Consider the following 25,724-nt stretch of genomic DNA (forward strand, 5'->3'; position numbering starts at 1 on the left):
ATTTATGTGATTAATATGATGATACTGACATAGCTGAATAAGGCGCTTTAAAGGAAGATATGTTTACTCTGCATATGCAAGATGTTTTAATTAGATTATGGTTCCTTTAAGGAACTGAGGTATGTGAATATAGTCATTAACTGCCAGAGGCACAGGTGAGTCAGATGACTACTTCTGAGAAGCATACAAAACATCTGGTCACCTGCATGAGAGGCACAGCAAAGGAACAGCTCTAGCTAAAGCCTTCAAAAATCCCCCCTAGAAATGGCAAGGATGCTAAAATCCTAACTTTAGCTGAGTTGTCATCTTGGCACTAGGAGAAAACATAAATGCAAAGGGCAGGGGGAAGAAATCAACACACCAATAAACTTAACATATTATTTTCTTGCAAGTAATACAGGTCTCACTACATTTGAAAAAGCTATTTCTAGTAAACATAATCAACACAAAAGCTTTCTAAGTTGCTAAATGGTATTCAGTGTGTTCCTAAAAGTGGGTAATTGGAACAAAGATAACAAATTACAATAGGCTACTTCAAGTTTGTAGATTGGAGATACATGATGATCTTGAACCAGCATTTAAAAAAAAAAATAGATTTAATGTTTCAAGGCAAACAGACAATACAAGAGGGAAAATGAAAGCAAAAAAAAAAAAAAATTAGCATGACAACTGCTAATTAGGTTTGTCAGGGTGTTTAAAAACAACAAAGAATGAGACCTATTTCTCATCTCAGGAGCTGAAGAAAGTTAAGCTGCTAGAAGACTTTCTGTTCCACGACATGATTTTAGCAGAGTAAATGCTGAGATGTGAAATATGAGACCATGCCATCCAGACAGATATACCATTGGAATAGAAAGAAAATGCACAGTATGTATATAGTACAGAGTTTGTATAAATTATCATCTTCTAAAAATCACCTCTGTCCATAGTGGTATGTCTCAGTATAATAGTTTAGGATTGATGTTAGGCTAATAAATTATCCGTCAACAGTAGAAAACCCACCCTTTTTAGTGTCACTGAACACATCATACTCAAACTTAGCATCAACAAATATCATCTTTTAGCCACTAAAGTTGGAGACATTGTATGAGCACTACAATACCAAGTCAACACCAAGCTTTTCAGTTTAGGATATCCAGAAGGATCAGGCATTAGAAAAGGCCTGAAAAAGAACTGTGTTCCACCTAGAGTGTTAAATATCAGTCACACACATATGAAACAATTCTACTATCCTCAAATGAAGCTAAACCAGCCCAAGACATGAAGAGACTCACCTTTCAGATGATAAAGAAACAGTAGTTTATACCAAGACAGTAAAAAATCTGTATTTTCAAGAATACAGAGACAGTGGAATACTTTACAACAAACACCAAAGGTAGTTACCTTGAGGGCTGTCCGAGACTAAAGAGTGAACTCTTCTAAGAATTTGTGCAACAAGAACAGCAGGCTTTTGCACAAAACGTCACTGCACCTATTCACCATGCCATCCAAGCCTTAGGAAACCACCTAACTGAAGACCTGTTTGCAAGTTTTTCAAACACACTTATTGTAATATGTTTGATGTGTCAACAGTCAGCACCAGAGGGGTTGGGCGCTGCCCACCAAGCAAGATAAGTCGCATAACCAAAGCTAAAGCAGAGCTAGGAATTCAGTTCTGCCTGTCTCCCCTCATGTTAAATACAAGGCTCAGCGTGCTATGCTAGAGAGGAAAAGCCCAAACTGAATAGCAGTTTTGTTTTGCTAACTCTATTTTAATTAACTAAGAATAAACTTCAAGGCAATCTAAGGTTCTAAGCAAGTACATAAACCTTTACACAACGAAGGCTTAACTAAAACAAAGTTGTGCTTTTAAAAACAAAATTCCAAACCCCATCCTATTTACCTTCCCACTAGGGACAGAAGAACAGAGGGGAACAAGCACCTGGTAGCCTACAGCTGCCCCCCACCTCCCCTCACCTTGTGCACTGCACAACTGCCTCATATGCTACAGTAGTAACCCACAAGAAAAAAAATACATATTTGGGTACCTTAACAAAATATATATTCTAGATACTTCCTACAGAAAGCACTTCTCTCAGTCAAACTGGACATCATCCAGTTGTGGCTCTGGGTAGCCTGGTCTAGCACATAGCAGGGGGATTGAAACTAGAGATGATCTTCGTGGTCATTTTCAACCCAGGCCATTCCATGATTCTGTGATCATCCTGTCCCTTTCTGCATATATCTCTGTTCCCTATGAGCACAGAATTGTAGTTCACATTGGAAGGGACCCAATAAAGGTCATCTAGTCCAACTCCCCTGCAGTGAACGGGGACACCAACAGCCACATCAGGTTGTTCAGAGTCCCATCCAGCCTGACTGTGGGTGTCTCCAAAGATGGGGCATCCACCACCTCTCTGGGCAACCTGCTCAAGTGCCTCACCACACCTACAGTAAAAAACTTTTTCCTTATATCCAGTCTAAATCTCCTCTCTTTTAGTTTGAAACCATTTATCCTTGTCCTATCCCAACAGTCTGCTAAAGAGCCTGTCCCCTTCTTTCTTACAGCCCCCCTTTATATATTGAAAGGCCACGATTCTGACTCCCCAGAGCCTTCTCTAATAGGTCAAACCTTTTGGAACAGTTCAGAGAGGACCTGCAAAGACCATCAGCTCCAAAGCACTCACTTCCATGCACAATCCCAGCTTTCCCCCAACCTACAGAAGTACACAGGTAGGAGGCAGAAATCTATTTCTGATTCGAGACTTCAAGGCACTTTAAGAATGCAGAAATAAAGGCAGCGGCTGCTGCTTGGCGTATGCTACATGGAGAGCCGCATGTGAGCAGGACACGGTGCCAGACTCGCCCTGCAGTCTCAGGAGGCTGCGCCCATAATCAGGCGGTGTCACAGCCCCGTCTGGCTCCAACATTGTGCATTCCTCACACCTGCATGGTGCTGGGTGCGTGGGAAAGGCAATAACTGATCTGGGATCACACAGTCTTTTGAGTTGGAAGGGACCCTTAAAGGCCATCCAGTCCAACGCCCCTGCAAAGAACAGGGATACCTACAGCCAGATCAGGTGCTCACAGCCCCGTCCAGCCTGACCGTAGATGTCTGCAGGGCCGGGGCACGCAGCACCGCTCAGGGCAGCCCGCTCCAGTCCCTCACCACTCTAATCGCAAAAAAAAAAAAAAAAAAAAAACACCAAAAACTTCTCGACACCCAATGAATGGCCGCAGCCCTGGGTGCCGCCCGGCGCTCCCCGACCCCGCATCCATTCCGGGGGCTCGCTGCCCGGCACGAGGGTTTGGTGCGGCGCCCACCCCGCAGATACTCACTGCTGCCGGCCCCGGCCTCGCCCCGTTCTGCTCAGCGCCGGGGCGGCCCTGCCGAGCGGCACACCTGCGGCAGGTGAGGCGGGCGGGGCTGAGACGGTCGTCCACCGCCTGCCCGCAGCGATCGCCGCTGCACTGCACCGCCCGCCCGCCTCCCAGCGCGCGTACCCGCGCAGCGTAGTTTTTCAGGGTTTACTTTAAAAAAAAATAAAAATTGATTTATTTTATATATATTTTTTCCGCCTCGATTGTGTTTTCTCAAAACAGGCAAAACCCGCGGCCGCCTACAGCCGTAAAGCCAGGCGGCGCGGCTGCGCGCCAGGCCCGCGTCGCGCGGTCTTGCCCGAGCGAAGATGGCGGCGGGGGAAGTGAAGTCCGTGCTCTTCGTGTGCCTGGGTGAGCGCCGGGCCGCGCCGCGGGGGCAGCAGCAGCGCGGCGGGACGACCCGGGGAGCCGGCGGAGTGCGGGGTGCGCCGGCCCTGTGCTGCGTGTTCCGCCCGGCCGTGGCTCTGCAGCGGTCGCTGAATCGGACTGGGAGCCGGCCGGAAGAAGCGGGTGCCATCCGCTTCTTGCCGCGGGCACAGTGCTGCCGCTGTGTAGATCGAGGTTATCGGTAGGGAATAACGGGTGAAACGCGGTGTCGGTAAGCGTGAAGTTGTTGTGGGGACTGAGAGTGCGCTGAGTCATCTGAGTGTGAGCGCGGTGCTGTGAGCAGCTCGGCTAGGAAGAGCAGCCCGGGGGAGGGCGGAAGGCACGTTGTGCGGTGCGGTCCTGGCCGTCATCTGGAGAGCGGCCCACGAAGAGAAGTAAAGACAGCAGGCTTTTGAACTAAATAAATGAATACATGCACGTGCTTGAAGTTGTGGATTACACATCATGAGAAGTTAGGAAAACAGAAGCATGAAGGGATCAGAAAGGGTTTGGTTGCTTTCCTGAAACTCATTACAGTTTGCTGCTGATAAATTGATTATTTCTGCTCCCCTGCAACCAGCCGATAGCTAACCTGACTGCATGGCTGTGCTCTGTTTGGTGTATTCTCAAAGCTTCTACTCCCTGGTGGGGATGGCAAGCTGTGTGCCTCACTGATCTCATGCGGTTCTAACGTTGTCTGTTCCCTGATTGTTTTAGTCTGACATGGTGAGAGGTGATCCCTATAAGTCCTTGATGTTTTGACAGTTTTGTTACAAAAGCACTGGTTGATACTTTTTAAGCTGTTTATCTGTGTAATAAGAGAAAATGAAATGAGTTGAGTAGCAAAGGAAGAGTATACTTTTATGAAATATGTTCTAGTGTTTCCCTTACAGTAAAACCAACCGTAATAATAACCTGGGGAAGAAGTTCTTTAGATAAGAAACGATCGGTTGCTGTATGTTTGGGAGCCTGTGGTCTGGACAAACATCTCTGTGTAAAAACATCTAACGTGCATCCTTCTCTCCAAATAGTGTGCTCTGGAGGCAATGGCATTCATCACGAAACAATTTATATGTATGCATGGGTCTTTACATCCATGATGGTGTGTATCAAGTTCCTAATCTAGCTGAGAAACTGTTATCAATGAAAGGTAGTTTAGATGTGGATTGAACTATGATATTGAATTTGAGCCAAGGATGAAGAAATTACAAAGGACTGATGTTTCTGACACTAATTTTTTAAAATAAATATAAATATCTTTGAATTTCCTCTTCTATGCTCCCAGGTTATTTAAAAAAAACAAAACAAAACCTAATTGTACATGGCATGTGATGTAAGAGCTACTAAACATGAAAAGCACTTTTTTTCTGGTCAAGTACATGTTAAGATTTGAAGGTAATCTGTACCTCCTTCCACTGTAAGTTTGCTTAATATTTTCTAATTATTCTTGGAAACTGATACTCTGATACAGGCATCTTAATAGATTTTTTTTTTCCTCCGACTTTTGATTAGAATAACCTATTGTTGTTGCTGAAAAGAGCACTACTAAATAGGTATCTGGAACTGCATTTACCTGTAGTGGTCTTTGCTTTTTAATGAAGCATATTAATGCAGATGTTCTCCCACATTCAGGGAGAACTGATCCCCAAAAGATCGTGCCTTCATGAAGAAACACATTTTCTTTCTGCATTATTTTGAAAGAAGCCTATTACAGAAGTATCCGTTTACTGTGTTGGGTCTTTTTTTGTAATGAGATAAGCAGTTATTCAATACACAGTAAAATATAATCTAGTTAATGTAGATAATTACATTAATCATAGGAGTTCCTTATCACTAAGAAATAAACTGAGCATCTAGGAGCATATTTAATTACAGTGTATGAAAAGACACCAGGAAATATTTTTCATTCATTTAAGGCAAAGAAATGATTTAAATTGGAGTTGAACAAGAAATTACTTTTCTGTTTTTACACTTATGCAACTTACCTAATTAATGCTTGAGCTCTAGAAATGAACTTAGAATGATGCCATGTTATGTAAGTAAGCCTCTTTCCTGTCTTGTCCACTGTAACGTAAAAGGCTGTATGGGCATCTTAGACTGGGAGCTGGCTTACTGATCTCCGTATGTGGAAGAACAGTTGCTGTATAAATAATAAAACAGAGTGATTTTGGTAGCGTTCTCAAGAAGTTATGTTTGCTGAGAACTATTGAGTGTGAATGTTGCCATCAGAGATTGCATAAAATCTTTTCTAAAATGATATAGTAGATATATTGGCTATGAGAAAACTATGCTATAGTTAGAGCGATTTAAGCTTTCTGGTTCAGTTTTCACAATCCACAGTATTTGCTTTTAAATGTGGCCAATAGGAAAGCAGTAGCTCTTGAAGAGGCACCAAGACATTTATGACACCAAGTTGGCTGGAAGTGTCTATGTGCCTGGGGGTACCGAGGCCCTTTGAAGGGATTGGACAGGCTGGATAGCTGGGCTGAAGCCAGTGGTATGAGGTTTAACAAGACCAAATGCCAGGTCCTGTGCTTTGGCCACTACAACCCCCTTGTCAGGCTTGGGGCAGAGTTGCTGGAAGACCTGTGTAGAATAAATGGACCTGTGGGTATTGATTGATGCTCGGCTGAACATGAGCCAGCAGTGTGCCCAGGTGGCCAAGAAGGCCAATAGCATCCTGGCTTACATCAGAAACAGTGTTGCCAGCAGGAACAGGGGAGTGATTGTCCCCCTGTACTCAGCTCTGGTGAGGCTACACCTCGAGTACTGTGTCCAGTTTTGAGGCCCTGGAGCAGATTCAAAGAAGGGCAACAAAGCTGGTGAGGGGTCTGGAGCACAGGCTGAAGGAGGAGCGGCTGAAGGAGCTGGGATTGTTTAGTCTGGGGAAGAGGAGGCTCAGGGGAGACCTTATTGCTCTCTGTAAGTACCTGAAGGGAGGTTGTAGTGAGCTGGGGGTCGGCCTCTTCTCTTGTGTAATGGTGATAGGACTAGAGGGAATTGCTTCAAGCTGTGCCAGGGGAGATTTAGGCTGGACGTTAGGAAATACTACTTTTCTGAAAGGATGGTCAGGCAGTGGAATGGGCTGCCCAGGGAGGTGGTGGAGTCACTGACCCTGGAGGTGTTCAAGGAACATTTGGATATTGTGCTGAGGGACATGTTCTAGTGAGTTCTATTGGTGATAGGTGGATGGTTGGACTGGATGATCTTGTAGGTCTTTTCCAACCTTTTCCAACAGATTCGGTGATTCTGTGTTCTTCATAAACAGCTGCCAGAACAAGGGTTCTGACATCAACAGGGGCAAGACATAAATATATTTTTGGAGAAAAAGAGAATGGGAAGCTTTAAGTTTGCCGAGAAAGGCATAATGACCCTGTAAGTAATAACTGAGAATAATTAATCTTGCTACAAGGACAGATGTTTGAAGTGTGAACATTCAGTTAGTTAGCTGATGGCCTGATTACCATGAATCCTGGCAAGTGATATCATTATTGACCTGGATTAAACTGTCTAAACCATTTTTGTCTAGGGACTTTGAGACCTAGCTCTCCTATAAACATCTTTAAGGTATCCTAAGCTAAAATTGAGTTCTACTTAGACTTGTTCAATTGTATGCTGGTGTTCAACTTCTGACAGAAATCTTACTGTGTTTTGGCAGTGAGGGGAATGTGTGGCAGTTAAGTCATTCAGGCATGTAAGGGATGAGTCCTAAGTGACTGTACTGTGAGCTTTAGACAATGCCCCAAGAGACAGTTGAGGCACAGGGAAGAAGCTAGTGTCACTTAATGTAAGTGGTATCTCAGCCACTTCTGGAACTGAAATAAGAGAAGGTCCAGAAACGGTCAAGTCATAGGGAGGGGCCTGGTATCATTTTGATTTGCCTGATGTCTTAACCAATCCTGGAACTGGAGCAATGTTCCAGAAGCCCAGGAATTGGGGATGTGTAAGTAGGGGCTCATGGGATGGACTCTCTCTTCCCCAAACAACCCCTTTTACTGATCTGATCCTGGATCCAAGACTGGTGTTATGTCTCTCTTTCTCTCTTTTCTTCTCTTGAAGTTGCTGAGACAAGGCTTACTTTGATTTCCCATACAACCACAGAGCTTAGGCAGATGTAGCTGTGAGAAGGCCAGTGTCAACAGGATAACTGTTCTGTAGAAACCTCCCATTCTACTTGATGTTTATGCATGGACCTTGAGTGCTACCTTAATCCATTTTGAGGAAATATGCAAATCTCAGTCAGTCTCCCCTCCCCACAGGTGGGATGTGATATATTAGTTGGTGTCACAGACAGGATCGCCTCAGTGTTGAAAGGTATCCCTTAGCACCAACACTCTTCCCAGTAGTTGTGAGTGAAGAGAGCTGGGAATTGGCTTCTCAGCTATAAGCCGGGAGAGGTACAGGCAGTGGGAAGCTGTGGCTGCCCAGGAAATGGTAGTGCTTAACTGCTCCCCTGTTTTTGAAAAATTGAAGTAATACGATGTTTGCCTCACCTCCTTAGGAATAGCATGGGCCCATATTTATATTCAAGGCCAGGCTGGATGTGGCTCTGGGCAGCCTGGTCTAGTGGTTGGTGACCCTGCACCTAGCAGGGGGGTTGAAACTAGATGATATGAACATTGTGGTCCTTTTCAATCCAGGCCATTCTATGAGTCTATATGATTCTGTGATATTATTAGACACGATCCAAATGTTGTGGCAGATAGGATTACAACGCATGTGAAAGAATGAAAAGTGTGGCCAGAAAAAGGAAAAGCCGTAGTGTATACTGCATTGGGAGCAGCATTATTGAAGGCCTGGAAGGGGAGGTACTGATAACAAACTACTGTTAAATCCTTGCAAGAACAAATAAAAACCCAGCAGAGCCAACTAACCACTGAATGTAATACCACTCAGCAACTCCCTGTGGCTCTGTCATATGCATTGGACAGATGAAATTTTTCAGTCCAAATTAGAGGAAGGGAGCTCCAAGTAGGACAGACCTCGATTCTGTTCCAGATAGTGAATAAGAATTTTCAAGCCTTGATAAATCAATTGACAAATGGAGGTTGGATTTAAAGCCTGTATGCCCAATTAAGTAGTTTAAAATGAATTGGGAGATATTTTATCCTGAGAATGCAGAAGCAGTGATGAGGCTGTTAATTAAAATGGAGACTACTGATAATGGCCAAAGTAGGAGACGCCTGCACGTTATTACCTGAATGGTGCTATTCATGTTGGCTGGAATTTTGAAAACCTGGGAAAAATACACTAGCTTGAGACTGAGGTAGAAGGTGTCACTGACCAGTAGTGATTGAGTTTTATTAGCAGAGGGTGAGGCTTGGGGCCTGGAATTTTCTTAACTACTGATGACCCAGCAGAGCTGTGGTCTTCAACAGGATGAGTTGCCTATGGGGCAGGAGGATTGGACCCCTTAGAAAGAGGGATCCAGCGTGTACTGAGACCTCAACTATAAACTTTGACCAGAAGTTTGCAGAAGGCAGCTTGTGTTCATTTAATACGTGATGGATGTTCAGTCTGTCAGCAGCCTTCCCAGATGTTATCAGTTGTTAATCCCAATGGAATGACTCTCCTGAGTTGAGGTCTACCTGATTATTTGAAATTATATGCAATATAGTTACAAGACCGTTTGTGGGATGCATTTGCTCAGTGAGGAGGGAGATGGGGCCCAACAAGGAGAACCTGTGACATGTGGAGAAATACCCTAAGAGTTAATAAATTATGGTGGGAGAGTGTGTTTTAGGGGTGGAGTTACTATTTCTAACCTTGCCATCAGAAGAGTAGAACAACAGGAAAACTGTCCCCCTCCCTATCCTCTGGGTGCAAGGAGAAGTATATTATGGGCTGAAAGAATGGAGAAAGGGGTCCCTCAAGATTTCATCCCTGTCTACAGCAGCATTAGAAAGCCTTATCTGAGTATGGCAAGGTAAACGACAGTGCACCCAAGCAGTGAGCAGAACCCCTTGTGGAAAGTAGAAGGAAGGAGCCCTGACTAAATGATGTAACATTAACTGCCTTTGAGATGCCTACTGCATGTGAAAAGGACTTATCTTAGGATGGGAAACAAGGTTTGCTGTCCCCAGTAAGTGAGCTGGGGATCAGCTGTTGAATTCACAATTCACTTACAGAGCCTCACAGAAAGTGATGAGGGAGACTTGCTGATTACTTTTCCCCTTGGTCTCCTTAAAACCTCAGTTAATGTTTCTAGTAGGCAGGGATTATCAAGTATTAGCATTTAGGACTGATGTCGATAACTGCAATGGCGTAGTTGCTCATAAAAAAAACAGATAAGCATTACAGATGTATTTGTGAATTCTGAACCTCAATTGACTGCTCAGGTTAAATGTTGGTTGCCTGGAGATGAAACCGCAACTGACACTATTATGATATTAGGAGCTTTGCTGACAAACATCCTGGGGCGTGTGTGGTTAGAATGGAAGGAAAGCAGTGGATATTTGATCTCTCCACCGCATCTATGCAACTGCTCCAAAATGCACCCAAATTGCTCTCCTCTAAGATAGTGAATGTACAACCATACCCCCTTCCTCTGAAAGCATAAGGAGAGTCACCCCAGTGATACCAGAATTAAGGGAAAAGGAAGTAATTGTCCCAGTGCACACTGCCTACAGTTCCCTGGTATGGCTGGTCCTTAAACATAATGGGAAATAGTGACTGGCCATTGATTAATGCAGGCTGAATGCTAATGCAGGCCCCTTAACTGCCATGGTACTTAGCATAGCCAAACTGGTTGTAACCATACAGGAGCAAGCTCATCAGCTTCTAGCAACCATTGGTGTGAAATATGTGGGTTTTTTGTTCCACTTATGGGAAGCAGATAGAGAGCATCTTGCCTTCACCTGGGAAGGCATGTAATTTACTTTTACATGTCTCCTTCAGGGATATTGCCATTTGCCAAGTGTGGCTCACAATGCATTATCACAAAAACTTGTACAAATTACTCACAAAAGAGGAAATCTGAGTATACCAGTGTATGGATGATATATTGTTCAGGAGTCCAACTGAAGTAGTACTTCAAATTCCAACAGACGGTAGAACTTCTATCTTCGGAAGTAAAGTTTTTGGCATCTGATGGAGGGGAGGAACAATATGTTCCCTTTGAACAGGTGAAAATGATGAAAAATAAGAAAGAGTTACTGCATGCTCAAGGCTTATTAGTATTTTGGAGGACACATGAGATTTTTCCATCATAGCCTATTCCTTATCTGATTTAACTTCTACAAGTGCCAGCTGGGAATGAACCTCCATTCACGAGGAGGCCTTAAAGTTGATAACTGTTGAAGCAGAGTATACCAGGCTCTTGAGCCATTACACCCAACTGATCTGTTCCACATTATTGATTGCAAAACTCCATTTAGATCATCAAACACATATGTGGCAGAGTGAGCCTGCAGGCCTTTTGGGTTCTATTCACATCTTCAAAGATGGAGAGAAACATTATTCAGACTGGGAAAAGGACATTTTGTGGTTAACCTAGTGATACAGAAAGATCATATTGCAATAGTCCGTAATTTTTAGATGACCTTCTAAGGTCTTAAAATCAGTTGAGATAACGTCACAACTAACCCAGACTCAGGCAGTCTGGCAGGCTACAAGCGATAATACTATCAGGAGTTTGAAATTGTGGTTTAGCTATTTGCCTGAAGGTAAGTCCATTCAGTTGGATAACAGAAGCATCTTTACTGTGCAGTGGTTCAAGAGTGGGCACAGGATGAAGGGACCCAGTGAATTTTGTGTACTCCATGCTATCTCCAGGCATACACGGTGGTATTGTTGAATGTACTAGTGGCTTCTTGAAACTGGTTTTAAGGTCCCTTGAGCCTAGATGTGTACAGCAGGTGACCAACACAATAACAAAGGTTAACAGCCATTGTGGAGTTAATGGCTGCCTGTGCCTCGTTGCATTCTGCCCTAAAACCCCATCCCTGCATCCTGGGAAAGGAAAACATTATCCTAATGGACGTGCCAATGGTAGTACCACTGACCTTAAGAACTCCCCTTAATCTTTATGCTTGAGTTGCCACTGATGCACATGGGAAGGACCGTTGGGTCCTTACCTGAAGGCATGTTCCATCTTTTAAACCATTTGCTTTTAATATATTACCTATCTTTCAGGTTGATAGAAACCTGTTGTGGGACTTACATTTTCTGTCATTGAATGGATTGGCTTAATTTTATTTGGCTTTTTTTTTTTTTGTAGTTTACTAAGGAAAAATTGATTGAAAAATTTGCTTTTTCACAGTTAGCATTGGAATAATAGGATCGCTGGGGGAATCTTCCAGCCTAGCTTGGGAATTGATACAAGGATTTATGCGTATCTGGAATTACACAAATCAAGGGATATGTGTTGCCCTCCCTGATTCCATGTTTGAAGGTATTAAATTCACTCTGATTTGGGTAAATTTTGGAGGGGTATTGACAAAAGAACTGGATAATCTTAACAGAGGGAAACGCTGCACGGGAAGTGGTCACATCCCCTTTTCTTAATCAGAAGGAAGGGCAGCCGTGGGTGAGAAACGAGACCTGGGTAAAGCGTGAAAGAGCCTTGTATCAAATCCCAAGCAATTCTGCTTGGAATCAGTTATAGAATCAAACGTGTTATCGATCACTGATAGTTAACTTGACCGTAATGTGGGAAAATACCACCTCTATTCCTTGCACCATTGTGCCATGGTGGGGTTCTCCTCATGAGGGTAGATACTTTGAATACGAATATAATTTACACTGGGATGCAAACTGGTGTATACAAATTCCTAGCAGGCCAGGTACCACGCACCCCATCAATCATACCAAGTATGAATGGGTCTGGTCCCTGAAACAAATACTTGACTTAAAAAGCCCTCTGTCATCAACTTCTATTCTCTTCAGTGGAGAAAACCTTCACTGAGAAGTTGAAAAGGGTGACTTGTATGGACAATATTGCTTTGCTTCCCACTGGAGAAAAACTATGCTGGAAACTGGATCATAAGTGAGGGAGTGTTCCTCAAAATAATGAAAAACCAGAGGTATCCCTGCTAAATTGTTCCCGTATGTTAAATTGTTCAACAGGCACAGGTGACCTTCTAGAAACTTGGTACATTCCAGAAATAAGAACCTTCATTTGAGATATGTGTATTTGTTGGGAATACCCTAATTATGGTTATCAGAAGAAAGATGACCAATGTAATGACTCTTTTGTAGACCTGAAAACTGCACTATCCTGTGGCATTCCAGTCACACATGGCCCAGACCAACAAAAGAGCTGGACCACTGATGAAGTGCAGCAGGAAGTGCCCGAGGGAGACCTGTACCAATGCGCCACAGGCAAAGTATCTGGCCCCGCAGACTCAGCCCCAGATTGTGGATGGCATTGCTGCTGAAATCTTTTGGACTCATGGGGAAGGGAAGATGGCTCATAAATACCGATCTTATAATGTTGTGTGGATTTTTGTTTCTAATGGTAGGCCCTGCAGTCACTCCCAGAAAACTGCACAGCTTAGTCAGACGTAATTGTGAGCGGGCCACTGCCGAATAACTGTTCCATAGAAATCACCCATGAAAGTTCACTTATGGTTCTTGACTGTTATTTTACCTTAATCCATACTGAGGCGTTTTGCCAGTCTTAGTCACTCTCCTGTCCCCACATATAGAACGTGACAGAGTAGCTGTATATTTACATATCCAATTGAACGTGAAGTGTCTTCAGGTAGACTTGAGCACAAATAAGACACAGGGAACACTGAAATTCAGACAGGAATTTGAGTACGTAGCGGCAGAGAGTAGTTAAATTTTAGATGCTTGCTGATGAAGGGGACAGATGGTAAGTTACTGAATGATGCAAATTACAGTAGGAAGCAGTATGATAGTGACTTAGGTGAACTGACCATGCTGGGAGTTGAAAGCATGTTTTTAAATGTGAGAGAATGAAAGCTGGTAAAACTTTCTCCTTTGTTATTCCCTCTGCTGTTTCTAACAGAAGAGAGGAGCATCTGTTGTCATTTGGGAAGACAAAGAGTGTGAAAGAGTTAGAGAGCTGAATAATGAACAATGAAAATACGAAACAGATTGGAAGACTGAGTGGATGACAAGATCAGCAGTATGTGGAGATGAGCTGTGAACCTGAGCCTGAAAGGCAATCGGGTTGTCTTTCATGTTGAGATAAATGACACTTATATTTCTGTTCAGGAGTAAATCAAGAATAATGCATGGTCTGGAATAAGAACTCAGATACCCAACATTGGTTTTGATAACCATCGTAGACCTCTTGTTTCTAGAAAATGAGTGAGAAAGCATGACTATAAAGGTGTTCAACAAAAGGTTCCACTACTGATTGTGCAATTGAAGTTAGTTAGCTAGTTAATTAATTAGGACTAGTAATGTTATGTTAATTATTAATAAAGTATTAAGTGTAATAATGAAGTTTACTGTTCATTCAGAGTTGTGTAATATTATTCACACAGAGAATAATGTACAGCAAGTAGATGGCCTCAACAGCTGGTGTAATGGAAACAGAATTTAAGTTTAGAAACAAGACTTAAAAGTAGTTTGAAGGAAGAGAAAAAAGACGGGCAAATTAGAAGTATGAGATTGCGATCATAAATTTGATGAATGAAGGAGCCATATATGGTCATAGGAAGTCATCTTAGGTTATTTTCAAAAGAGCTATATAAATATTTTGGAACTTTTTTTTGTAAATTTTTTCCTGGAATATATCCTTTGGTTTTATTTGTGAGTATTCAGGAATTCAGAATTCAAATTTATTGAATTTAAATAAATTGGCTTAACTGTAGTGATTAGGTAAGGCTAAATTCATTTCTTAAGGAAACTAGAAGCTTGGTTAGTTTAGATTAGCTTAACTGTGCTTGACAAGGGTTCTGTATCTGTTGAAGGAAAGGAAGATTTTTAAGTTACAGGGTGATGTTAACCAAGATCAGATAAGCATTGACTTCCATGAATAAATACTAAGTGGGAATTTGAATGTTTCTCGTTACTCACAAGAAATGAGTTTCTGGAGTATCCTTTAAGATAGGCAATGCTTTTAAAAGAGAGCCTGATGATTTAATGAGAGAAGTGATGCTGTAAATGCCTGCGATATGAGAGGACTAGACTCACTGGCTTGAAGGTTCTTTTCTTTCTTATGATGTATGTTACACGTTCTATCTGTTTCCTATTAAAATGATACTATTTAATTCATTCAATTAAAGAAGTAATTTTTAACTTACTACGTTCCTTAACATTTTTTATAATAAATATTAATATCTTGTCTCATTTTATGAATAAAAATCTTTTTCCTCTTTTATTTATTCTTTCAAAACCTATTTTTTAGTTTCTTTGAGTAAACTAGTTTCAAGTAAAGGAAATAGTATGTTTTCCCTGGAAAAAGATCTGCTGCCATCAAAATTCATTTTGTGTTGCAGCACAGTTGTTTTCCCAGTGGTTAGCCAGTTGCTTTTGCCCATTTAATGATTTGATGTTCTCTGAAACTCATACCCTATGTGACTTGTTTCCCCACTTGTTTTTTCAGTAGTTGGCATGATTGACAGCAACTTATTAAATGCTCGGACCATAGCAGCTTCTTCCTCTTCAGTAGTGAAATCTCTAGTTTGATATTTTGCTAAGTACTTGGTCTGTGAATGTCTTGCTGCCAGCAATTTAGTTCTATCTGTGGGCATTTCATTACTGTTTGAAATCTGGAAAGAATTTCATTTGTAGCAGAATGGTGATCTTGGTGATTTTTTTTTTTAAAGATGTAGAATTGACTTCTGCCATTTGTGGTATTTTATACTTCTCAAAAATCAGAGGTGAATAAAGTCATACGTTCTGTTTGGTGGAAAGTGGAGGTAGTATGGCTTATTGTGCATGTGGATAATGTGTCAGCTATAAATGTTTCTCATGTGAAAGGAGAATAGATATAGGATGAAAAGATGCTGACGGTTTGAGTGACAGTTTAGTAGATTTATTTATTTGCTGTTGAGGTATTTGTTGTTGTTTGTTTTTTTTTTCCCCAAAGAGTATATATTTTTGCATGCAGGTCCAGAAGATTGACCTTGAATGCATGACCTAGTTATATACAGGTTTAGCAGTGGAGCAGAAATACTATAGACCTATTATTTCTAGTTCTTAATTGGCACTATTTCACTGTTGAAATAGATCTTGCTGAAAATGTCAGATCAAGTGGCTAGTGTAGTCTGAGGCTGTTTGAAGGCAAGACTCATTATGTATTTATACAGTAAACAACCTTGACTGTTGGCTGATTGATGGTACTTCAGCTTTGCTGTCAGTTACTTTTCATTACTAATCCTCCATATTTTGGACCCCAAAACCCACAAACATCTGGAATACTTCTTTTCCTGAATGTTCATAAACATAGGGATCTTACTAATGTTTGTAAATGTCTTAAGTGTGGGAGGCAAAGAGACATGGCCAACCTCTTTTCAGTGGTTTTTGGGGACAGGACAAGGGGAAATGATAAACTGAAGCATAGGAAGTTCTGCACCAATATGGCAAAAGAACTTCTTCACGGTGAGTGTGATGGAGCACTGGAATATGCTGCCCAGGGGGTTGTGGAGTCCCCTTCTCTGGAGATATTCAAGACCTACCTGAGCCCCTACCTGTGCAGCCTGCTGTAGGGGCCTGCTTTGGCAGGAGGGTTGAACTTGATGATTTCTGGAGGTCCCTTCCAACCTCTGCAGTTCTGTGATTCAGTTCTGTGTAATTGAATTCTCTTCTGAGGTTGGGGAGTTGGTGTGCTCTTAGTATTTGGAAGCTATTTTTGATAAGGGTACATTTTGACATACAGTTACTTCCCTTCAGTGATCAAGATGCACGCGCATTGTTCAGCCTTTGCTCTATGTTGGTTCCATAGTAGTGTTTTGGAATTGTCCAAAAGTTTTCTGTTAGTAGGTAGGTAATAATGTAAATACTCGAGGCAAGTATTTATAGAGTAAAGCATTAGCTGAAATTTACTAGCATGTAGGAAGAATATTTGCTCCCATTTAACATTTGTAATTTTTCTTGATCTTTCCCAATCAGGGAGCCTTTGTATGGGAAGAGTTGCCTTCCTACTTATTTTAGCAAATTGTACATTCTCATTTAATAATATGCATTTCAGGACACAGATGGATATTGCGTTTCCACTTTTGCAGAATCTTCTGGGTTGTAATAAGCAATCCACATTCTATCCAAATAAAAAAAAATCTTTCATCTGAGCTGTGCTGACAAGTCCACACAATTACTGAAATTGTTTTTAACTTTGATTTCCTGTTTCTGTAGGAAACATATGCCGCTCTCCAATAGCTGAAGCAGTTTTTAGAAAACTTGTAACTGATGAAAAAGTTGAAAATAAGGTAAGCTGTTTATTTCTGTTCCTGCCTATGAAATAACTGTATTCTATCCAGTTAGTACAAATGTAAGAAGTGAGAAAGGAAACATAAAAACATAAATTTGTTTTTCTGTAGTGGAGGATAGACAGTGCAGCGACATCTACCTATGAAATAGGAAACCCTCCTGACTATCGAGGACAGACTTGCATGAAGAAGCATGGCATTACCATGAATCATATTGCCAGGCAGGTACTGTACTTTAATTTTCTTTAAATGTGTGTATGTATTTGTTTTGTTCTTGCAGTGGATGACAGACAGTGCTGCTGTTTCAGACTGGAACGTGGGGCGCTCCCCAGATACAAGGGCTTTAAGCTGTCTAAGAAATCATGGCATTGAGACAGCACATAAAGCACGACAGGTAGAAGAGAGTGTATTTTCTTTCTTGTTCATACCCATGCTTTGTTTAGCCCTAACCATTATATTCACAGAAGTAATTTGACCAGTGCATAGATAAGCATCAAATAATAAATGCTGTATGCAGTTTTTCAAAGAACTCTAAAGGTGCCTAAATCTTCCAGTTGAGGTTAGTTCTTGTTGTTAAGTTTGATTGCAAGTATAACTGGGAAGCATTGGAACGCTTCCTCTGTTAATATTCCTACCTTCAGATGTTTAGTATTTGGGGCGTTTTTCAAAACATTTGTTGAATACTCTTTTAAAATGGACTTAATCTAGTAATCTGTGATGCTTTTTTCTGCAAGGAGTTAAATTTTTATGTAGCAGGCCCAAAAAGATGTAGAGTACCTGTTTCCCATCACAAAAATATTCTATTCTTGAATTAAAATCTGTAGAGTCCCAAATCAGGACTAAGGCACTCAGACCCAAGATTAATAAATAATACTGTTGGTTTTATCTCCAGAGATAAACATACCTAAACATACCCTTGAAACATTCTTAAGTCAGAGACAGGTTTCTTAGTGAAATCCTCTAACTTTTACCGAAGTTCATCTCAGTTTTCACTAACAACAAAAAAAAAGAGTGTATTTCCACTATGATTCTGGTGGGAAATAAAGGAGGAAATAAATGTGTCTGCATCTATGTAAATCATTCAGACACTAAAATAAATGCACATAACTTACTTCAGTTAACTACTCTCTGGATGTGGGATATTCCTCAAGGGCTTGACCTTTAGTTAGTTTGAGATTATGCCACTGGTTCTTCTCCTGATGAAAAGATCAAGTAGTTTTGTCATTCTCTTTCGTTTCTGATTCCTGCAGAATTTTACCAGACTTTGTAAGGTCATATTTACTTTCTTCACTTTCAAAAACTGCATGTTCTTTAACTTTTTTTAAAAAAATTCTCTCAATTAGTCTGTTGCTTTCTGCCGACCTTTCCCGATGCTAATCTCTATTACATAACAATGCAAACAGGAACGAGCACAGTACAGCTCCAGATATTTAAGCCTTTTCTATTAAAAAAATTACTAGGAAAAGTCTGTTGTTGTGATCCTCTGGTGGTTCTGCATTTGCTATTTATCAGTGCTTACAAACAGCATTATTTGTCATTATGCAAGCTAAATGGTACTCAGGCTAATCACTGACTATTTCAGTCACTGTCGCATAACTTGTTTGTTTTTTTTAAAAGATGAGCCTTGGAAATTTGAGAATTGGATAGTTAAGCTATAGCAAAGTGTCCAAAAGCATCTGGTCATTTTCCTTGAAACAACTCTATATACCCTCCTTTGGCTGAGAAAGAATGAAAGCACCTTAGTGAAGATAATTGATAATATGTACATTTGGCTAATGAAAAGATTTCAGTAGATGAATCTGAAATGTTAAAATGCATAGGGAGAGGGAATTAAAAAGAATGAGACAATAAATTGAAAGAATAACAGGATGAAAACATAAAATCATCCCAGCACAAGCAGCTTGATTTTATTTTATTTTTAAGTGAAAGAAGTTCTTGAACTGCACGTAGCTGTTCACGTACTGATGTTAACTATCTAATTCCAGTATTTTTTTCAAACTTTTGTCGAATGGTCTCTATTGATACTGCAAACACGGTGGACCTGACATGGTCTCATAGTACCTCCAGAGTGGGACTGAACAGCATGACTTTGCAGAATCATCAGGCTAGTAGAAGCAGAAGTGTATTTGTTCTCTAGCAGGGACAAACTCAAGGATAGAGATTCTGTATGATTTTGTAGCTTCAGAGCAGATTGAGAAAGGTTTAATCCAGGAGCTGCAGAAATAGAAAGGAGGGATTTTTCTTCCGTTGTCTTATAAATACTGTCATAAGATGATGACCTGAGTGAGCTATCTTCTTCATTCCTGTAGAAAACTGTTACCCAGTGGAAAGCAATTCCTGTGCATAATTATGATAATCATTATGATTATCATCTTCTATACAAAACTCACATATGTGCTACAAGAATCAATATTCAGAAGATAGAATGTTAACTTGGTTGCATCCTGCAATCATATACAGCAACTGTTCCAGTGAATTTTAAATGAAAGAGTAAATATATGTATAAAATACATAAAAAAATATGTCAAGATAAAAATGTTTGTTAATGTCTTAGTTTTTGGTAGCTTGCTGTATGTTTATGCACCCACTGAAAGTCTAAGCCTTCATGCACAGAACAGAAGTGCATTAATCCGTTTAACTTCTGTTCGTGCTGAGGCCAAAATTGATTTCAGTATGACTCATATTGAGCATTTGCCTTAAATGTGAAATTGAGATTAGAGGAAAGTTGCATTAAACATTGTTTCACAACGGGATAAATTTGAGGACTGCTGCATCTCTTTGGTTTAGATAGACTAAAGGAGATTACTACCCTGCTGTAAATGAAGGCAAATGCTTATCAGAAATTAGAATGACTATGTGTTTGCCTGTTGATGGTCTTTAATAATGGTTATATACTTTTCTTTAATGTAAAATTCGTAAAATTCCTCTGTTCTGTATAGTTGACTGCTTGAGCTCTTCATTACTCCTCAGAATGCGCATTCATTTTTATGTCCTTTAGATTCTTCCCCTGAAATGGTAGTTTTCATAATATCTGATATCTGCTCAAGAGCACAATCTAACCAATAATCCTGTGTCCAGGGGTGCACTTGGATTTGTGTTAATGCTGGTTCATAGGGTAATAACTGTCATATTGTCAAAGTACAGAGAGGTTGTGGGAAATGTGGCAGATGTATTTTTTTGTTTCCACTTTGTTTTTTTATTTTTTCCCTGTCTGCGCAACAAAGAAATCTATGCCTACTTATTTTTGCAGGGGCCAGTGTTTAGCTCTGTGGAGCAAGCAGGAGAAGCTTGTAGAGGTTCTGGTAGAGTTACCAGGAAAACAGAGCTATTTCCACTGTAAAAATATGTTTATAGGTCAAAGGCACTGCATGAATACAGCAAATATTTTTACAGTGAAAATAAACAAGTCTGCATTAGTTTTCATGATTAACTATTTTCACAAGTTTCCCCCTCTTACATCCCCCTCACCCCATGTGAAGTGCTTCCTTTATGGTCTTAGTCTAGTGATAATTTCTGTAAGTTTTCTGTTACTTTCTGTTATGAAAGTGTTTTTTCTGCTGTATATTTTTGGAAGTTAGAACTCTGGTTTCCGGGGCAATGCACCTGTTCTCTTACTTACTCTTTTTTCTAGGGCATCATTCCCAAAGACACCTGTTAGACAAAACAGAAGAAGCCTTTCAAATTTAATCATAGGATGGCTTAAGTTGGAAGGGACCTCAAAGATCATCTCGTTCCAGCCCCCCTACTGTGGGCAGGGTTGCCAGCCACCAATTTCATCTTTCATATTTAATGTGAACTCACTGTAGGTTTTATTTGATTTATTCTGATTATCAAAGAATCATAGAATGGCCTGGGTTGGAAGGGATCTCAAGGATCATGAATCTCCAATCCCCCCAACCACAGGCAATTTAACACTAGACCAGGCTGCCCAGAGCCCCATCCAACCTGGCCTTGAACACCTCCAGGGACAGGGCATTCACAGCCTTGCTGGGCAGCCTGTTCCAGTACTTCACCACTTTCTTTGTGAAAAATTTCCTTCTGATATCCAACCTAAATCTTCCCTCCTTCAACTTAACCATTTCCCCTTGTCCTGTTAACAACCTTTTCAAAGAGTTTCATTGCAGAAGTTTAATAAAAAAGCTAACTTTTACATGGGAACTTTGTAGAAATGGAGAAATAATTATGGCAGAGTATATTTAAAATTCCTTAAATAGTTGTAAGAGTTGATGAAGATAAGCAGTTTTTTCTTTCCACTTGTTTTTTTTTTTTTTTTTAAGAAATTAGAATTAGAAAACATGAAAACAGTTCCCTCACCTCCCTTCTCTTTCCTTCTCTCTTTCCTTCTCTCTTTCCTTCTCTCTTTCCTTCTCTCTTTCCTTCTCTCTTTCCTTCTCTCTTTCCTTCTCTCTTTCCTTCTCTCTTTCCTTCTCTCTTTCCTTCTCTCTTTCCTTCTCTCTTTTTTTTTTTTTTTTTTTTTTTTTTTTTTTTTTTTTTTGTAATCAAGCAATGTTTGTGGGCTAAAGTACATGTTTTTAATTGTAGGTTACTAAAGATGATTTCCAGACCTTTGATTATATACTTTGTATGGATGAAAGCAATCTAAGGTAATGTATGAAGAAATTTAGAACAAATTCATATGGATTGCTCTAGTGCTAGCTTGTGAGTCACTTTGAAGACAGAAGTCACATTTTATTGCTCAGCTTGTCTCAGCATTTTTGTTTGTGTGCATACGTGTGTAAATGATAGAAGGATTCTGCACTTCTTACATGTTTAATGAGTTAGAATTCCATGTCTTATTTGTGTGGTATGTGCTACTCTAAATTAAGGAAAAAGAAGCTTAGTATGTGTTATACAAGTGCAACTGGTGCCTGTATAGTTATAAATGAGGAAATAATGTTTTTAGATCGGAGTGATCTGGTTTTCTGATTGTGTACGATCTGAAAGATCCTTTGAAAACTTGGAAAGAATTAAATGTGTTGCTTCCCGCACATGAGCTTTTTTAAAATTGAAATAATTCTAGTCATTAGCTGGGGAAATCTTGCTTCTGCTTCCTATGTTTTTAGTTGTGTGTCTATGAGATGGTTTGAGCTTAAGAAAGACTTGGTGAAATAACTGCTAAGTATAATGGTTTGGATATCATTAGAAAAATTTCTGCTTATTATGTAGATATGATTGAGGGTGAGCTTTAATAACTTAGTGTTTTTAAAGACAGTAACACGTAGCATAACAGGGTTTTACTTGTTGTTATTAACATATGAAGACTTTTAGGACCAGCATCTTATATCTGAAGTATCATTTGTTGAATTTTCTGGAGTGTTTTAGGCAACTGCTCTTACTTTTATTCATACATAACACTTCTGTCAGGTAAAGAGATGACTAGCTTATCTATAGTTTCATGCAAATTCTTAAACTGCTGGTACCAAAGTAAATTTTCATTTGTGTATTAACTGCAGAGTACCAGCAACATCAGAACTATAGCAGAATTAAGGGCTTTGCTATGGCCACACTTGTAAATTTCGTCTTGAATGTGCACTCAGTTCAACCACTGTCTTAGGAATGCTTGTTTGTAGCTGGTTCCAGGTACTTATGTCATATCAGCCTGTCATATCAGAAAAGAATTTGGGATATCACTTTTCTGTAGTATTGAAACCAGTTGGCCCCTTCCTGTTCATTAACTGGTATGCTAGAAGCCTTGGAGCAAGTGGTTGGACTTCATCATAATCATATGGACTCTTCAAACAAACATAGTTCTTATTCTCTGAAAGTATTTCCAGCATTCACAGGGATACTTTTTGTTAGTTTTAAAAAAGATTTTTTTCTAAATCAATAAAGCACTAATTTCTTATTTGATAGAAAAGTCAGCACTTCTCTCTTTGCTTAAAATGGTATTGTGTTCTCACTGCTATTTTGTCTTTCTTAACTACATGAAATTAATTCCTTCATTAATTATAATTAATTAGAAGTTAGTTTCTTAAAACTAATTGTGCTTACAAAAAAGTGTGTACTTTCTTTTCCTGTGAAGTATAATAAGTACTGCCAGTTGTAGTGTACTTTGGAATCTGTTAAGGAGAATGTTACATCTAATACATTACATGCACATTATCCTAAAGACCGTGTAAAATTTAGAAATACAATCTGTGCCTTCAAAGGCCCTGCTCAGTACTTAACAACTATTTGAAAGAATACTCTCTGGGAGTTGCTACTTATGACCAGTTAGCTTTGTAAGCATTGGACAAGTTAAATTCTGATTTGGTATGGAAAGGTCTAATATTATAAAATACTGAACGTGTTCCAGTATGTACCGAGCTTTTAATCTGAAGGTGGTTAAAGGTGCATTTTAATTGCATTTGAGATAATGGATGGCTGTTTGCAAGTTGACAAGGAAAGTATTATTTCAAAACCAGTATGCTTTACCAGAGGGAGGCATTGTAGAAGATAGGGTAATTGCTAAAATATTGCAATATATCAAAGTTAAGACAGATCTAAAGAATCTACTATTCTCTGCAAACTGAATGTGGAAGAACTTGCCCATTTAATGCTGTTTTGTAGCCCATGAGCTCATAAATCTGACAAAAAAAAGTCGATAGTCATCATTATTTCTGTTTAATTCAAGGTAAAGATGGACATTGAAAATACTTAGTGAATGATCTGAGGATGAAGGTAAACTTGCTGTCTCAAAGTTCTGCCAAGCCTCTTTGTTCTGGCTTTTTTAATAGTCTGGAATAAGTTTACGTGTGCCATTGATAGTCAGTTAAAAAAACAAAATAGGTAACAACAAATGAGAAAAGAAGCACCACAGACTTCACAGAATTGAGTGAGTCCAGAAACTTATTGTTTTTTCTGTGTTCTCTAGAAACTATCATGAGCATCTAATACCGATGCTGAAAAATTCTGAAGAAATTGATGGGAGTTTGTTTTGTTGTTGTTTGTAACATTTTTTATTTCTTTTTTTTTCTTTTCCTCCCCAAGAGATCTGAAAAGGAAAAGCAACCAGGTTAAAGACTGCAAGGCCAAAATTGAACTGCTTGGGGCATATGATCCACAGAAACAACTTATTATTGAAGATCCATACTATGTAAGAAATTATTTTGGTGGCTTGATTAAAACTTGTGTATGTATAGTATATAGTCTTGCCAGATTCCACAGTTCTTATGTAACATATGAGATGTACATATGTATATTGTATATCTATCTGATAATATACAATATAAATTATCAGAATAGGAAATGAAAACATGTCTTTATTCATTCCATTTATTATTACTTTAGTAATTTAAGTTCATAATACACCTACATTTTGAATATTCAGTGAAGTCCTCTGTGGTCAATTTCCATGCAAAAAGAATGTCGTCACAAAAATAGAGACCAAGACGAGGAAACGGTCAAAGAATTTGAGTACTATCAGCTAAGAGCAATCACTTAAATTAGGATTCTTCAGTTTAGGAAAGAGAAGTGGATGAGGATGTGGTTAAGGTTCTATAAAACATTAGTATCATGGGGAAATATCAGGAATTGCTATACGTTACATAAGAAATAATGAACATCAAATAGATTATAGGAGGTAGATTCAAAACAGAATATTTGTTTCCACACAGTGCTTTGTTAAATAGTGAAACAACATGACAGGATAATGTGAATGTAAAAAAAAAAAAAAAAAAAAAAAAAAAGAGAGAGAAGAAACACCCCCAAAATGCTTGCAAATTGAATGAAAAAAACCAACACCAAGTAACAAAACTGACGGTGAATCAAAGTTCATCCAGGACTGCTGAGTACAAAATCTGTTAGTTCAAATGAGGGGGGAAATACATTAAAACTGTCACCATGTCTTTGTACTGTTTTTGTTGTTTTATTTGCCATTATTGACAGTAGAAAAGACATTTGCAAAATGAGCCAATATGACTATTCTTACCTTCTTTTTCCTCTTTTTTTTTTTTTCTAGGGGAATGAAAAGGACTTTGAAACTGTTTACGAGCAGTGTGTTAGATGCTGTAAAGCATTTTTGGAGAAGCCTCATTAATGTTTAATCATTCTATTTCTAAAAGAAAATAATTAGCTTCTCCTGAAATATGTAAGCTTTCCTTGATTGATGTATTTAAATTGTAAAATTGTGCTTCCTTAGAAGAACAATTCACAACTTTTTTCAGTTTAATTTTTTATTGCAGTTTTTCTCATCTCATTGGAAAAACAGATATTGTAGATGAACCATTTTCTCACATACCAATGTAATAATAAAGTACTTGTTGACAATAAATTTAATCTGTAAACTCTTACAGTGCTTTCTCAGAAGCACTGAAAAAAAAAAAAGTCTTGCTTCTTTATGCGCTATACAGAGTCATCAAGAAGTTGTCTCATTGCGCCATTAGTGAGTTAGTTGAAGCCAACTTTCTGCAGGTGTATGTGAAATAATAGTTCATGTATGTTAATGTAGGCTTGTCATCCCAGTATCATTAGACAACTTTCAGAAAGAAGCTTTTTTATATTGAGACTGGTGAACTAAGGAAACTGCCTTCCCAGGACAGGAGTTGTTCTTAGCACTATTTCAAAGTTCAAGCAAGCAGAACTTGTTATCAGGATCCTGTGAAAATGGTTTGTTATTTAGGTCTAAATCTTCATTTATCAAAGAAGAAATCATTTTGTGCTGATAGATTTTTTTTT

General features: G+C 39.5%; 2 protein-coding genes across 3 annotated transcripts in view; one reads left to right on the forward strand and one right to left on the reverse strand.

Moving 5' to 3' along the window:
- SH3YL1 (SH3 and SYLF domain containing 1) overlaps positions 1-3,463 on the reverse strand; it is a 41,820-nt gene extending 38,357 nt beyond the window's left edge. The window contains exon 1 of the mRNA XM_085217950.1: positions 3,319-3,463. Coding sequence (XP_085074076.1) covers position 3,319 — 1 coding nt within the window. The 5' untranslated portion in view covers positions 3,320-3,463. The remainder of the gene's footprint in view (positions 1-3,318) is intronic.
- Positions 3,464-3,563: 100 nt separating this feature from the next.
- On the forward strand, positions 3,564-25,320 carry ACP1 (acid phosphatase 1). Of its 2 annotated transcripts, none has more exons than XM_085217951.1 (6): positions 3,564-3,711; positions 16,996-17,069; positions 17,350-17,463; positions 21,612-21,673; positions 24,039-24,144; positions 25,009-25,320. In XM_085217951.1, exons 1-6 carry the CDS (start codon positions 3,669-3,671, stop codon positions 25,084-25,086), a joined length of 477 nt encoding a protein of 158 aa, XP_085074077.1. In that variant the 5' UTR covers positions 3,564-3,668; the 3' UTR covers positions 25,087-25,320. The 2 variants fall into 2 exon arrangements, with proteins under 2 accessions (XP_085074077.1, XP_031408117.2); XM_031552257.2 differs by lacking the exon at positions 17,350-17,463 and adding an exon at positions 17,181-17,294 and having other exon boundaries at positions 3,565-3,711.
- Positions 25,321-25,724: the final 404 nt, after the last annotated feature.

Source organism: Meleagris gallopavo, chromosome 2 (assembly GCF_905368555.1).
Source record: "Meleagris gallopavo chromosome 2, MGAL_WU_HG_1.1, whole genome shotgun sequence".
Lineage (NCBI taxonomy): Eukaryota > Metazoa > Chordata > Aves > Galliformes > Phasianidae > Meleagris > Meleagris gallopavo.